This window comes from Danio rerio, chromosome 4 (assembly GCF_052040795.2).
Source record: "Danio rerio strain M-AB ecotype USA chromosome 4, GRCz13ab, whole genome shotgun sequence".
NCBI classification, from domain to species: domain Eukaryota; kingdom Metazoa; phylum Chordata; class Actinopteri; order Cypriniformes; family Danionidae; genus Danio; species Danio rerio.
In genome coordinates, this window is record NC_141024.2 from 17,339,291 (window position 1) to 17,355,693 (window position 16,403).

General features: G+C 30.6%; 3 protein-coding genes across 6 annotated transcripts in view; 2 read left to right on the forward strand and 1 right to left on the reverse strand.

Annotated features, from left to right (window-relative positions):
• Positions 1–652: 652 nt before the first annotated feature.
• golt1ba (golgi transport 1Ba) lies at positions 653–5,816 on the forward strand. 2 transcript variants are annotated; one of them, XM_087245550.1, is made up of 6 exons: positions 679–732; positions 1,124–1,215; positions 2,090–2,268; positions 3,067–3,148; positions 4,432–4,466; positions 5,215–5,636. In XM_087245550.1, the coding sequence occupies exons 1-5, from the start codon at positions 708–710 to the stop codon at positions 4,438–4,440; spliced, it is 387 nt and encodes a 128-aa protein (XP_087101676.1). In that variant the 5' UTR covers positions 679–707; the 3' UTR covers positions 4,441–4,466; positions 5,215–5,636. The 2 variants fall into 2 exon arrangements, with proteins under 2 accessions (NP_001314769.1, XP_087101676.1); NM_001327840.1 differs by lacking the exon at positions 4,432–4,466 and having other exon boundaries at positions 653–732; positions 5,215–5,816.
• Positions 5,817–7,683: 1,867 nt separating this feature from the next.
• Positions 7,684–11,102, forward strand: spx (spexin hormone). The gene is made up of 5 exons (NM_001423858.1): positions 7,684–8,034; positions 8,554–8,634; positions 9,282–9,339; positions 9,449–9,511; positions 10,640–11,102. Exons 1-5 carry the CDS (start codon positions 8,029–8,031, stop codon positions 10,738–10,740), a joined length of 309 nt encoding a protein of 102 aa, NP_001410787.1. The 5' UTR covers positions 7,684–8,028; the 3' UTR covers positions 10,741–11,102.
• A 2,536-nt stretch (positions 11,103–13,638) lies between these two features.
• gys2 (glycogen synthase 2) overlaps positions 13,639–16,403 on the reverse strand; it is a 28,039-nt gene continuing 25,274 nt past the window's right edge. For all 3 annotated transcript variants that reach the window (XM_087246151.1, XM_087246152.1, NM_001018679.1), the window contains 2 exon segments: positions 16,287–16,367; positions 13,639–14,128 (listed from right to left, as the gene is read on the reverse strand). In XM_087246151.1, coding sequence (XP_087102277.1) covers positions 13,916–14,128; positions 16,287–16,367 — 294 coding nt within the window. In that variant the 3' untranslated portion in view covers positions 13,639–13,915.

Below are 16,403 nucleotides of genomic sequence, written 5' to 3' on the forward strand. Positions count from 1 at the left end.
TTATTGGGTAATATATAACATAAATAATACTCTGTACAAATACTGTTTTTACGTTACTGTGACGGTTGGGATGGGGGCAAACGTTAATAAAATACAATTAATGGGAAACTTCATTCATTTTCTTTTCAGCTTGGTCCCTTTATTAAGCAGTGGTCGCACAGCGGAATGAACTGCCAACTTTGGAAAATAAAAATATTTGTTGATATTAACTGTCGATAATAACAAAGAACCGTCAAAGGTTTTAAACAGCGTAGAAAGTTTCACAAGCGAAACTAGTCTGATTTTAAATGCGTGTTATTATTAATATAACCAGCAGATGACGCAGTGCACACGGAAGTAAACGTTTTTGTGTACATAATGGCGAACATCTATATATTTTTATTTAATTAAATAATGTAACATGATACACTTTAAATTATAACAAATGTCAATAATTAAAGTATCTATGTAATATAAAACTATTTCGTTCATTTAAACACGTCATGACCGGGGATGCAAACACAAATTAAATCCCTTAAACATGCATTCGTTTTTTTATTATTATTAAGTGATTGTAATGCGTCGCAAATATAAAATTAGCTAAATCAATGAGTAATACGATCAGTTGTAAACTTCGTTCTCGTAAAGTTTCACCGGAAGCTGAAAGTGAGTGTTTCCGGTACGCGTGGCCGCTTCTGTGACAGCTGCTGCTGCTCGAGACAGAGAAGATGATTTCGCTCAGCGACTCGCAGAGTAAGAGGAAAAAACCCCGTAAAACTCGTCCTGTTTCTCTGACAGCTCCTCTACAGACTCTGTCATCATGTCTGAAGGCTGTCGTGTTTATTATTCCTGCTGTTTGAATAGTTGTGTGTGTGTTTATAATGATGCAGCTGCGTGCAGATGTCAGCGACAGTAACGAGTCTCACGCTAAAGTCATTTGCGTTTAATAACATGTCGGGAAACAGATGCAATGCATGATCTGGATTAAATGTTGACTGCATGAAGACAGAGCTGCTGTCAATACAGTTTCAGCAATGTGATATTGGACATTTTAAAGAAATGACCATTGGCAATATTGTCTAAAGTTCGTGTGTTATTAAATGTCACCTGTTGTTATTATTGATGGTGCTTTCTCTGTCTACAGAAATAGGAATGGGGCTGACAGGATTTGGGGTATTCTTCCTGTTTTTTGGGATGATCCTGTTTTTTGATAAAGCTCTACTTGCCATAGGAAATGTGAGTGGTGATTTTATTAACGATGTTTTAATTATAATATTTCAATTACATATGAAATACTGTGTTTAGTATAACACATTATTCAAAATTAAGATCATAATAATTAATTTAGTATTCTGCTTATTGTTTTCTTCATCCATTTTTACATTTAAAATATGCAGTAATATCTGTATAATGTAAAATAATGGTAAAAACTTTTGATTGCAAAAATGTATTATGTTCATTGAGTAATATAATAAAAATAAACAACATTTTAAAATACAATGTCTGGGTTTGAACAGGTTGTTAATTGGATCATCTATTCTACACAGTGTTTTTCATTATTGATTTTTACTGATATTTTAGTCATCCTTTATTGTGGCTCTCTCTCTCGCCTTATCCCTTTAACTGCCCGCTCTACAAGTTCGTTTTGTCTATTTCAAATAGTGACTGTTGAAGTCATTGAAAGAGTGAGTGTTTTAAGTAATGGTTTACACACAGCATTGTTAGTTTACAAAAACAATAAACAATCCTGTCACACTACTACACTTGATTTTAGTTTTATTGTATGAAAAAACAAGAAAAAAATGTTTTAATTTGATTGTTTTTTAAAATAAATTGGTCTTGCACTTTATATTTTCTGATTTTCATAGTATATGTATTAATTCCAGTACTTTTACCATAAACTGATATATTAACCATTTAGTAGAGGCTAATATGTTAGAAATTATGGGATGTGTTGAAAAAAGTCCATTAACTAGCGACATTATAAGAAATCCAATCCTTTTTTTTTTGTCTTGGTGGGACGGTTAAAAGGTTAAAGCGGAGTTTCCCTTATAACCCAGAGTGAGTTTGTCCGTGTCTGACCTGTGTTTTCGCTCTTCTTGTCTGTCAGATCTTGTTCGTTGTAGGTCTGGCGTTCGTCATCGGGTTGGAAAGGACCTTCAGGTTCTTCTTCCAGAAGCACAAAATGAAAGCCACCAGCTTCTTCTTGGGAGGCGTCTTCGTGGTGCTGATAGGATGGCCCATCGTCGGAGTCGTCCTAGAGTTTTATGGCTTCTTTCTTTTATTTAGGTATTTGCACAGGATTGACAAACTGTGTCAAGACAAACTGTGCAACAACACAAACTCTCAATAGTGATGTTAATGGGTGACTGTCTCTTTAATTGGCCAATGCTTACACTGACAGACTGTAAATGAATATAGAAAAATGATCCACTAATAATATATGAGGAAAAACAAACTAATAATAATAAAATATATAACATACTACTAATAATATATACTACCTATTCTAGTAAATTGAATATACCTAATTTATGCAAGAATAATGATGTTCACATAAACAATCACAATATATAGTATTAAACAAACATACATTTTTTTCTAATAAGGTATAACAAATATAATCCATAGCTAAAATAAAAGTAATATGTCAATACTCTTGCCGGAACATAAATATATTTATTATAGTATTTGAGAAAAACTAAAAACTAAAACTAATGTTAATAAATTCTGTAACATCCTACTATTTACAATATAATAATGTACTAAATATCTAAAATAATAATGTTCACACACACACCTATATCAACCACAGCTGAAATATAAGTAATAGAATTACAGTAATATAATTAAAAATATAACTGTTTTATTTTAAAATATTAATGTTATATTAATTCATTATTATAATGTTAAAATATTTGATTGTTTTTAATAAAAAAAATGAACTTAATTTACTTAATTGAACATTATTAATATGGTTTGTAGTTTTTGGAACTGACATCTCCAAATAATATACAAAAAACCCTGCATATTAGCTCATGATATGGAAGTCTATCCTAAAATAATCTTCCATTTCTTCACTTGTAGGGGTTTTTTCCCAGTGGTGGTGGGCTTCATCAGAAGGATTCCTGTGTTGGGCTATTTGCTCAATCTTCCCTTCATTAGCGGGGTAAGTTTACAGTAATTAAAACAGGGTGATGAAGAAAGGAGAGAGAGAGAGAGCGCATGCTGGTCTTTTGGGTTTTCTCTCTCAATAATGATCCTCTGAGATTGCAGTGAATTTAACTCATGTCCTAATCAGGCATGGCTTAGGTAAAAACCACAAGATACACAACACCTATATAACAAACATGAGCAGCCAGAGAGCAAGAATAAATAAAATATTGCTGCAGGATATGTTTATGTTTGTTCCTGTGTTTTTTTTATATTACTGAGATACTGTTGCAGTTTTTATTAATCAGTTAAATTTATATTAATTTTATAGTTAATCGTCTTTGTATTTATTACTTTTGTCATTAATTTTAAAATATACATGTTTGTGTAGATTTTAATTCATTAAAGTTTTAGTTCCAGGTTTAAGTTTTTAATTTTTAATTTTATTTTCTTTCATTAGATATTTTATTCATTATTAGTGACCTGTTTTTTTATTACAGAAATAGATAAAAAAAAAAAAACAGCTCTAGTCCACAGCACTAGTGTAAATATTGAATCATGACACGTTACTGAAGTATCTGAATCATTAAGTCATGTCTGGTTAGGACACTGTCTGAATGCAAATTCACGTTTGCTTTTGCTTGCTTGAGCAGCTCTAAAACCAGCAGGCTTTCACTCGAAATGTACTACAAATCAAAGAGAAGAGAAGAGAATACCTTTAAAGAAATGCTACAAGATAATATTTTGTGGCTTGGGTTATATGTTTGGTGGGGGAAAAAAATTTGTTCAAAGTTTTGTAAAACACTGTCATTTTAAAACAGTTAAGAGGAAATACCTGGGGAAAACATGCACTGCTGTTTAAATGTTTATATTTTAATCGTTTTTTATGTTACTTTTACTCAGTAAGTTTCTCTTCAATTGATCAACATGTCAGTCATGGCATTTATAAATTTTAATGACATTTTAAAAATAATTTTTAATGACATTTTATTTAAATAAATGACAAAAAGTTATTTTTCTGAAATGATCATTCATACTTCACTCAACTAACTGCAGAAATAAATACAAAACATTTAATGAACCCCAAATAAACATATCACATTGATTCTACAAAACTTGACCAAACATTTAAATGGTTGTGTATGTACTGCCTATGAGCTGGCTTTTTCATATGATTCAGTTTTTGTTAACACAAGCATTTAAAAACACAGTTGGGCAGGATTTGTGTCTGTTTTCACCTTCATGCCAGAAAACAGGCTTTTGCGAGTCTTTCAACATGTGTTTGTTGTTCTTTTAAAGCCGTCCTAAGGCTGAGCGGACAGTCGGCCAACTTGGTCAGTCTCTGCTAATTCTGTCTTGCACGAATCACGCCGTCTTCTGTTCACCCAATAACACCAAACACTAAAGGCCAGACACTGCAGCTTTAAGACTGCTTAGTTTGAACATTTTGGGCTTTTTGTCATTTCATAATGTTTCTTTTTTAAGTCTAACAGAAAGAAAATAACTTTAATAGTTTATTTGTTTGTTTTAGAAATCACACTTCATTAGTTTGTTTCTATAGATTTGAATTACAAGATATTTTTCTCAAATTCTCCTCGTCAGCAGCATGTTAATATCTATATTCTCAAGGTTTTTACTGAGAGATTTGCGCTTACATGCTTGATGACATGCAATATTTTTTAATACAAAACAATAGCTGTTTTTCCCGACAGCTTTGCAGTATTTTCCAAATAATTAAGCGGTGAAAAAAGTTTCCATAAATACCTGACGCACAATATTTAACTTAAAAAACAAACAAGAATTTTAAACCTGAACTCAACCATTGATCATTTTTGTGTACAGCAAAATGTATGCAAATTACTGCATAATTGTATTAAAAAATGCTTCATTTGCATATTTAAACAGCAGGTTAGAAAGCTTGCAATCAATCTATCAACAGAGGAAACATTCAAATAACTATTAGTCGACATTTGTCCTGTATTCAGCTGCAGTGTCTTGCCTAAAGTGTCATAAATCAGACATTTTTGTCTTTTTCTATGGGAAAGTCTTGTAACTCTTCAACTCTTCTCTCTTTTTCTTCAGTACGTGGACAAAATGAGCGAAAGCAACAACATGGTTTAACAGACTCTTTTCTTACTGCTTATTTATGACGGCTTTTGTTCAGTCGTGTCTCCATCACAAGGACATCTGACTGATATTTACATCAGCGAGGAAAACAAGCCAAAACATAAACACATCCCTCAAGAGTTTTCCCCAGCGCAGACCTTCTGAAGACGTTTGCGGCTGGCTCTTGAGGAACGCTCTGTCGAATGTGTGGAAGAGACTTCTGGAAGTCTGCTTTCTGTTACAGTACCGGCCTTGTCTGGCTTGTGTTTTAAGCTGGAGGTTGACTACATCTTTTTTTTTTTTTTGCTCCTTTTTCCCCATCACGCCTGCTGAAACTGCAAAGGTGATAGTTACACTTTCTTTTGTGAAATTAAACGTTACTAATTATCAGGCTGGCATACAGAGATGTTATTGTTTTTATTATTAATATTATTAATTTTATTCATAAGGTACTATTATATATTATTTCTCTGTCTTTAATGGTTTATGTCCAACCTTTGTCACTGTAAAAATCCCTGAACTGGGATTTGCAAATGATTGAGCTGCCACAAAGTTTTGTAAATATATATTTAAAAAAATACTGTTATTACTATTATTGATGTTTGTTTATATGTATATGCACACATGACATACACACACACACTGTCAACCTACAATAATTATTTATATATGTACATGTATACAAATGAATAATTGTAAACTATTTTTAAATACAACATTAACAATAGTAATTATATTTAAAAAAACACACATATATATATATATATATATATATATATATATATATATATATATATATATATATATATATATTTTTTTTTTTTTTTTTTTTTATTAGCCCCCTGCATATTTCCCCTGAATTTCTGTTTAACAGAAAGATTTTTCCACACATTTCTAAACATAATAGTTTTAATAACTCATTTCTAATAACTGATTTATTTTATCTTTGCCATGATGACAGTAAATAATATTTGACTAGATATTTTTCAAGACACTTCTATACAGCTTAAAATTACATTTAAAGGCTTAACTAGGTTAATTAGGCTAACTTGGCAGGTTTGGGGAATTAGGCAAGTTCTTGTAATACGATGGTTTGTTCTGCAGACAATCAAAAAGAAGGTCATAATGATAACCTTAATGGACCCTTTTCACATTTCCAGGTTTCTCAGTTGCGGAAGTCGCCATAATTGGATAAACTAAGAGCGCAGTGAATGCGAGAGTACAACAAATATTTTTTTACAATCTTATTTGCTCAAATAATAACAGAAAAACTCCACGATGATGTTTTAAAGATTTTCAGAAAAAAGATTTAAAAATTGTGAGAGACTGATGGCGGCAGCCAGAGGAGAGAATAATGTCATGTCCTGTGCCATAGATGCTGCATTAGAAATGCCTCGCACAAGCAAAATTCTTTTTTGCAATTTGAAGCAAAGGTGATAAAATACCTACAGAAATACATATAAATGTTCACACATTTAAAAATAAATCTAAATATTAAAAACTGTCAAGGTTTTAAGTTGCTGATAATCGTTAAACATGTCATAACAGGCTTGTGAAAAGGGTCCATTGGTTAAAAAAAAATAATTAAAAACTGCTTTTATTCTAGCCCAAATAAAACAAATAAGTAAGTGGTACTCATTGCAGAGACTCATGGGCAGAACTGAGCTCCAGCTCTTGTGCTGCACTTCTTCTGCAAGTGATGTGACTGGGGGTTAGGGGCGGGGTAGGTGTACACATTAAAACAGCTTATAGGAGGAGGAGCTGGAGCTCAAGCTCCCCCTTATTGGAGATGAACTCCACCCAAGTGGCTCTGCAGCAAATAAGACTTTCTCCAGAAGAAAAAATATTATAGGAAATACTGGGGAAAAATTCCCTTCTCCATTAAATATCACTTAAAAAAAAAGAATTTATTTAAGAATTTATAAAAAGAATAAATATTGCCAAGGAAGGCTAATAATTCTGACCTCAACTGTATATATGTATTATATATTTAACATATGTTTAAATGTGTCATTTAATTTAATAATTTATTGTATTTCTAAAAAGTTATATTTTTTGTGATTACCATTAAAATTAATCATTTTTAATAACAAAAAATTTGAAATAAATTTAAAATAAAATATTTCTTATATTTATATATTTTTATTTACTATAACTTTATTAAAATAAATATCTCAATACAAACATTTTCTTTTAGTTCGTGCAGACTTTAAAGACTAATTTACATTTAATCAGTACATTACGTTGTGGGGGATAAAAATGACATGCCATATTCATAAAGTTTTAAGTAGTGATTTTGTTGCTCAGTCCTCAGCCTAGTCTTTACTCTGCTTTGTTTGTAATCTGAGTCTGAACAGCTTTAAAAGTTACTTCTTATCCATTCTTATTACTATAGCTAGCGATCTGAAGGCAGAGCTCAGCATTTCTTTATAAATCTGTGTTGTCAGCAGGGAAACCCCGCTCGCCGTTCATTCATAAAAAAACATTATCAGAGACGCTTGGCTGCTGAAGGTGTAAACATATCGATACTTTCCGCCCTCTTCTTTTCATCACTTACTATTAAAAGTGCAGATGAATGGAAATGTAACCACGCCGCTGATCTGATGTAGGAAGGGTTAACAAATGGCTCTGAAAGGTTCACAGTCCGGCCCCGTTCTCAATCAATGAGACGTGACCTATAGCTGAAGACTAATTCATGCCGGATGATTATAAATATCAAGCGCAGACTTCACAGGCTTCACTCCGCATCTTTTTCTCTGAGACTCCAGCGCTGAAGAGGAACCTGCCGCTATGAAAGTGAGATCACGCTTCTCATTTCTTTCACAACATTTTTATTTTAGCAATTTAGACTTTAAATATTAGGATTTCTATTAGATTTGTTGTTTTATTCATTTTTTGTAACAATTTTTAGATGTAATTATTAACATTTGTTTATTTACATTTAAATTGAATTTTTTTTTATAATTTATTGTTTTATTAATTGTGTATTTTATTTTTAAAAAATCCAATACATTTCTTTATTATTATTTTAATTTGTATTTATTTGTAAAAAAAATATATATATATATATTTTTTTTTATTATTTTCTAACTTTATTTAAACTTCTACCATTTTAATGTTACCTTTATTATTATTTACAATTATTACTATCTTTTTTTTTTGCAATAAGGATGTTTCATATTTTTGAACTTATACTTCTGCACACAATATATTTCACATTGAAAAAAATAGGAGGCTTAATAATGTTAAATAAAAAGAGTAGATGACTTTTCAGATGGAAAATGATGTTATTTTAATACAGTTTCATCTTTGCAGGATTTAAGGACTCTTGCGGCGTACGCACTTGCGCTGTTACTTCTTGCAACATTTGTGTCCCATTCCTGGAGCGCACCCAAGGTAATGTCATGCAATGTTATGCTATTAAATATGGATTTATTTATATTAAAAAATTGTTTAAGTTTACTATTAATTATAGATTACTGTTATTAAAATGAAAATAGTAAATGTTTATTATGTACATCATTTGTCTTATTTTAAATTATGTTATGGTATAGCCTATTATGCATTATTTGTATTATAAAATATTTGATGAAATGCATTGCAAATGTTATTACAATAATATTTTTTACTATAATAAAATAATAATAATAATTATTATTATTGTTGTTGCTGTTAACATAATTACTCTAGTCATTACTATTTTTTAAAATGAAATATTTTATTATGCTGATATGTCTACTTGATATGTTGCAAATATAAGTTTTTTATAAATACATTTAAAAAAAATTATATATTTATGGACAGAAAAAAAATCTAGATGTCCATTTAAGCATAATTACATAACTGACTTTATTAGTCATTTATATATATATATATATATATATATATATATATATATATATATATATATATATATATATATTTAAGTTTATCATTAAATAATTTATAATATTGATTATATAACAATCTTTATTACAAATATTTTAAAATACAATATTTAATTATGTTGTCCATAAAGCAATCATTTTTCATTATTTTTAAAGGGCAGTTTTCAGCGTCGGAATTGGACACCCCAAGCTATGTTATATCTGAAAGGCACACGTATGTTACAGCTTCTTTTTATTTTTTAAATCCTTATTGTGTCTAAAAATATATACTGTGATCAACCTTCTGATTTTAAAATGTACTTTTCATATTTATACTATAACAGAGGGACGGCGCTTTGTGTCAGAAGACAGAAATGAAGGGGACCTGTATGATACAATACGCTTAGGTATGAATAAAAACATGTAAATATCATCATTTGAGTTTTCTTTTTTGTTTTGTTTTCAGAACTTATACTTCTTACAGCTTTAGTGTCTTTTTTTAACACTGAGAGTCTACATTTTTAGTAAATGACCCTAATCCTATCCCTTTATCAAGTTTAACATTAATGAATATTAATCAGTACTTAAAGGAACAGTTCACCCCAAAATTAAACCTCACTCAAGTGGTTTCAAACCTTTATGAGTTCCTTAGTTCTGTTCAAATCAAAAGCAGATATTTTGAAGAACCCATTGACTTCCATATTTGGAAAAATATATATGTATGGTCAATTGTTACTGCTTTCTAACATTCTTCAAAATACTAATAACAAGAAACTCAAACAGGTTTGTAACGAGTAGTTGATGACCGAACTTTCATGTTAGGTTGAGCTGTGCTCTAAATGCACATTAAAATTAAAGGAACGCTCCACTTTTTTGCTAATAGGCTCATATTTCAACTCCCCTATAGGTAAACATTTGAGTTTTGCCATATTTGAATACATTCATTCAATCACCAGGTCTGGTGGGAGCACTTTTAGCTTAGCTTAGCATAAATCATTGAAACAGATTAGACCATTAGCATCTCGCTCAAAAAAAAAAAAAAAAAGCTTAAAAAGTGCTTAGATAATTTTCCTATTTGAAGCTTGACTCCAGAATGTAGCAACTGTTCATTTTCTGAAATCAGAAAGAGCTTTATTGCCATGTATTTTTACATGACAGGAGTTTCCAAAGTGCAATGACAGTGATAGGAATAAAAAAGTAAATAGAGCAAAAATATATACAAGTTGACAAATGTATGTACAATAAATTTGATGTAACTACAGAAGAGTCAAGCTTTAAGTATGAATATGGTCAAAAAACGTTGAGCGATATGCTAATGGTCTAATCTGATTCAATGTTCTATGCTAAGCTAAGCTAACAGTGCTCCCGCCAGACCCGAAGATTGGCTGAATTTATTCAAAAATGGTAAAACTCATGTTTAACTCTAGATGGAGAAGCCTATTCCATCCTATTGCCAGCCCTGAAACAGTGTAGTTTTCCTTTAAAGGGTAACACGAATGAGACTGGTGCAGTAAACGGCATCTCTTCCTCCACAGAATCCCGCAGTCAAAACACAGAAAACCTGAGCATCTCTAAAGCAGCGGCGTTTCTCCTGAACATCCTCCAGCAGGCCAGAGATGAAGACGAGCCGTACTGAAGAACATCAGCTCAACACCGCCAGCTTTCAGCTTCTCTAATGTGCCGTTATTTGTGTTTGTTTCATTCCACCGGGACTGATTATTTAAGGAATACAGCAGAGACTGATAGGGAGGTATTTCTCGCTTCCTATGGATTCATTTCAGCTGATATAATGAGTTGTTTTTATTCAAGACGTATCAACTTGGAAAAGAGATTATTTACGGCGAGTGCGATTCTGTGTAATATAAATGAACTGTACAGTTTCTGTTTTTCTTCCTTTTGAGTTTCTCATGTTAAAAAATCGACACTTGATGCTCTGTAAAATACATATTTGAGAATGTCTGAACATTTTCTCTATCAATTAAACTAAATTTGCACTGACCTACTGTGACTGAGGCTATTCAGTAAAACATGCATATGATTTATTTGATTCATTTGGGAGAAATGTATTAAGATGTTTTTATTTGTTATACTTTTGGCAATTAATATCACACATACAGTCAGGTCCATAAATACTGGCATATTAACACAATTCTAACATTTCTGGCTCTATACACCAACACAATGGCTTTGAAATGAAATGAACAAGACGTGCTTTAACTGCAGACGGTCAGCTTTAATTTGAGCTAAATTAAGCTATTTAAATCCAAGTCAGTGACATCCAAGTCAGGTGAATGGTGTAGGAATGACAACAGGCTGCAAATTAAAGCTGAGAGTCTGCAGTTAAAGCACATCTTCGGTCATTTCAAATCCGTTGTGTTGGTGTTTACAGCCAAAAATGTTGTGTCTATGTCCCAATATTTATGGATCTTACTGTATATGCCAAACATAGTGGTAAGCTTTAGAGGAAACGTACAGTTTTGGTATTAGCATCAAATTAAATGTGCAAATGTCAAAGTACAGGTTAAAAGGTTTATTGTCATTCAGTGAAACAGATATATTTACATAAACACGAAAACAATTTACTCTTAATGATCGAATACCTTTAATAAACATTTACTATTTTAAGATGTTATTTTATTACACATATTATGCTATATTGTAATAAAATATATAATTTATATATTTTATATTTATAATTTAGAACAAATACATATAACTAGTACTATTATCCAAATAAAATTATTAAATATTTGAAAACATTCTAAATTGTACTTGAAATGGGGCAAATATTAAGATATTTTTAACCAAATTAATTTGTAAAAATACACTTGAAAATTTTCTATTTTATAAAATATTTGATAAAATGACATCAATTATTACAGTAATATATTTACTACAATAAGTATGACAGTAAATACATTATTATAACCATTAATTAAAATGAGTCCCTTTATTCATCAGGGGTCACTACAGCGGAATGAACCGCCAACTTATCCAGCATATGTTTTACACAGCGGATGCCCTTCCAGCTGCAATCCAGTGTTGGGAAAGTAATTAAAATTTAATTATTTAACGATTTCAAAACTTTTAAAATTATGCTAAACTTAAATAATGGAAATATTGTTTATCAATATATATTTTAATAAGATTCATTTGCAAAACAAATTGAAAACATGGTAACACTTTATTTTGATGTTCCGTTTAAGCATTAGTAGTATTAGTATTAGTCTGTTTAATATCTGTTGATACTGCTTCTTCAACAGACATTTAACTGACTATAAGAAACTTTACAAATACAAGTCAACCCCAACCTAACAGTAATAATACTTACAATCTTATGAGAATTAGTTGCAATTCAACTAACAGACTATCAAAATAAAGTGTGATCAAAAACATTTCTAGAATAAAAGCATTTACCATTTTGATTTTAAAACTGACTTTATAAGTAATGTTTATTTCAATTTTTGATTAATATGTAATGTTTAATACAGCTTGTATTAGTTAAAGATATTTTTCAACTATTACGTTTCTAAATGATTTATATTGACAGAACTCAAATTTAATCTACTTTAATTAAAATAAACTGTTAAAATATGTGTAAAAATGACTTCTCAGTGTGTGTAATAGATCAGTGTTTCCCAAAGCGAGGGTGGCGGGACAATGACGTGGGGTTGCTTGATTTCCAAAAGTCAAAACAATTTTATTAAACTATTAGAATTACCATATTTTAGTAATAGTAGTTAATAGTTACATAAAAAAACAACAACATGCAAAACAAAAAGCCATTAGCCTTCTAATATTTATTTTCATAGGATTGGTGTGTTTACATTATATTAACAACACCGCAGTCAGCTGCAGAAGTTTTATTTTATAGCACCAGATTAAACTTTCTGACACATTTATGGTAATCAAATAGATTAAATATAAATACAGGCCACAACTGAACATTAAGGATGATCTCTGAGTGGCGGCCTCCAAAATTAAACCAAGAGTAGCCTTGTGCTGAAAACCTTGTACCCACAAATTCTCTTTAGGTGAGGTCAATATTAAATTAAATAAATGGCTTTAAAAATGCTATGGCTGTTAGACTGTGGCACTCTTTTGTGTTGTCAATATTGATGTGTGCACAACATTTGTATATTTATAACCACCTCCTATGAATGAGGGGGTCATTGTTATTTTGGGGGTCGCGGGTTGAAAAGTTTGGGAAACCCTCTGATAGATATATTTACACAAACATTAAAAATGTAAATGATAAGAACTTATTGACAGACAGATAAAACTAAAAGTAAATGACTATATTATTAAAACATAAGTCATACCTTTTAATATTTGGTAATCTGTTGTGACACTGAATGACGTTTTAGCGGGTGTCTTCTATATACCGTAATTAAAAATGTATGATAGTCATTATTTTTGCTTGGGGAAAAATAAACACATAATAATAATAATAATAAAAAGCTGTTTAACATGCTCTGAGGACTGAAAAATGTCATTTCTTATTTGATTGAATAATAAAAACGTCTAAAAACGGTTTTGATATTGCCTTTTATTTTACGCAATATTAAAATACATTACATGTTTCTTCTGATCCCAGTGAAAAGCTCAACTGAAAGCTTCCAGTTTATCCCTACTTGAGTTTAATTCCACAAGTTTCATGAAAAACTATACCATTTTTCATAACAGACGCATTCATTATAGCCACAAATGACTTTACAAGATTTGGTTTCCATTAAGAAAGCTTTAAATGTCTAGTTTATCTCCAGATTCTGAACGCGATCTCAGACTTTTGAACACAAACTTTATGGATGCTAATTGCCGTTTTCCACGGGTTGTGTCCTCTTACCGTCGGTGTCTGCGCCCACACTGAACGGGGCCTTGATGTTCAGTCTGTCCCGCTCGGCCTCCTCCTCTTCATCATAGGTGTCGTCATCCTCTTCATCGCTGTGGTGAGGGGTGGAGTGGATGGAGGCTGACGGAGACGGAGGAACAGAGGATGGTCGAGGGTAACGGAAACCCTGCGTCTGGGCAGATAAAACACATTCAAGTTCAGTTTTAAAGGCAGTTGAAGTTTATTTTTAATGATTTGTTGTTATTTTATATTATGAAATATAATTAATAGTAATTAAAATATACATATTTAGATTATTTCTTTCATTTGAAGTGGTGCAAACTGTTTCTTTTTTACATATTTGATCACATTTTTGTCACATTCCTAAAAAAGATTCTATTTATTTATTAAAAACGATTTTAGAATTTCAATCAAGCTGTTAATTTTATTGTAATATAAGAATACATGAGATATTAGCTGATAAATGCTATTATTAATCTTATTATCAGTTTGATAAAGTTATTATATTAAGTATTTAGTATATTATGAATTGTGTATGAAATGTATGAGTTGAACCACTTTGCATGCTCCTTTTTTGTATTATTTTACTATATTTTGGTTAATGTGGCTGCTTTTTATTATTGTTATTATTATTATTACTTTTATTATTTGTGTATTTAAAAGAAAGTTGGCCATAGAAAATAATCGTTTTTAATATTAATAAAATAAAAACTAATAACAAAGTTCGGAAATCAGTTACAAAACCCTGAAGTTTAGGTTTTAAAATGAAATCAGTTGCTTACTTTATGCACTTGCCTTTTGTTTTTGCAATCATGAAGTGAAAAAATAATTATAATAAAAACAAAAAATATATAGTTGCAGTGCGAATTATTAGCCCCCCCTGTTTATTTTTCCCCAATTTCTGTTTTTTTAACAAAGAGAACACATTTTTCAACATATTTCTAAACATAAGTTTTAATAACTGATTGATTTTATCAGTACATTATATTTTATTAGATATTTTTCAAAACACTAGTATTCAGCTTAAAAGGCTTAACTAGGTTAATTAGGTTAACTAGGCAGGATAGGGTATTTAGGCAAGTTATTGTATAATGATGGTTTGTTCTGTAGACTATTGAAAAAATATAGCTTAAAGGGGCTAATAATATTGACCTTAAAATGTTTTTTTTTTTTTAAAGAAAAACTGCTTTTATTCTAGCCAAAATAAAACAAATAAGACTTTCTCCAGAAAAAAATATTATCAGACATACTGTGAAAAGTTCCTTGCTCTGTTAAACATCATTTGTGAAATATTTTAAAAAGATAGATAAATTGCAAGGGTGGATAATAATTCTGACTTCAACTGTATACCTGCTAATATATTGGCTATCATATCGGTCAATAATTCAATATCGGTGCATGCATCCTTATACAGTATATACACATTACTTGTAAATAAGTTATTGCTATTTATTATAAATATTTAATGTTTTTTATGCATGTATGCGCACTAGAACAGAACATAAAAAAACTTGCATCTTCAGTCACTGAAATGCATTCTGATTTAAAAATATATATATATTTAAAATGAGCCATAATTGGAGACTGCATTTATTTTAAGCATATGGGGGATTTATTTGTCTCACTAATCTTTGTGTCTGTGTGTGTGTGTGTGTGTGTGCGTGTGCGTGTGTGTGTGTGTGTGTGTGTGTGTGTGTGTGTGTGTGAGAGTGATTGGGTTATTTTCCTGTGCAGGTAAATGTTATCCTGTCAATTAAAGTCAAGAATGAAGCTTGACAGCAGTTCATCCTCATTGCTCTAAAAGGTTTGACGTTACACATAATGTTCAAGAACACTTGGGTTCATAATTTGGAGAGCAGAGAGGTGATTGTATTATTAAAATATATAGTATTATTGTAAGTATAATAACAAAAATAATATATTTTTAAATAAGATTAATTCTATTCCAACAACGCTTTTTAGTGTCATTAATATTTATTTGTATTTTCATTGTAAAACTGACATTATTTGTAGTTTCTAATTATATTTTTGTAGTGTTTTGATTCATTATAAACATTTTTTAATACAATAAACATGAAACTTGCAAAAAATATAAAACATTTTGTGGATTTTTCAAGCAATAAAGTGAAATTATTTATGTTGTTTCTGATATTTGTTGCCAAATCAAAGATTAAAGGTATGTTTTTGACAAATGTAGAGTCAAATTACTCCTCAAAAGCATCCAAACTTTTTGATGCTTTAGGACTTGAATAAATACTGTAGGAGGCATGTATTATATTTATTCATTTGCCCGCCTTCAGAGACAGATTGAGATGTATAAGGCGTCTCACCGACGTAAGGTTTAGATGCTCCGGTCGGAATTTCTCAGGGAAGGATCTGCTGAGGGCCAAATGTCTGGCGTGCATGTAGAACTGAGCAGAAAGAAACACTTTACCACATTAAGCAGA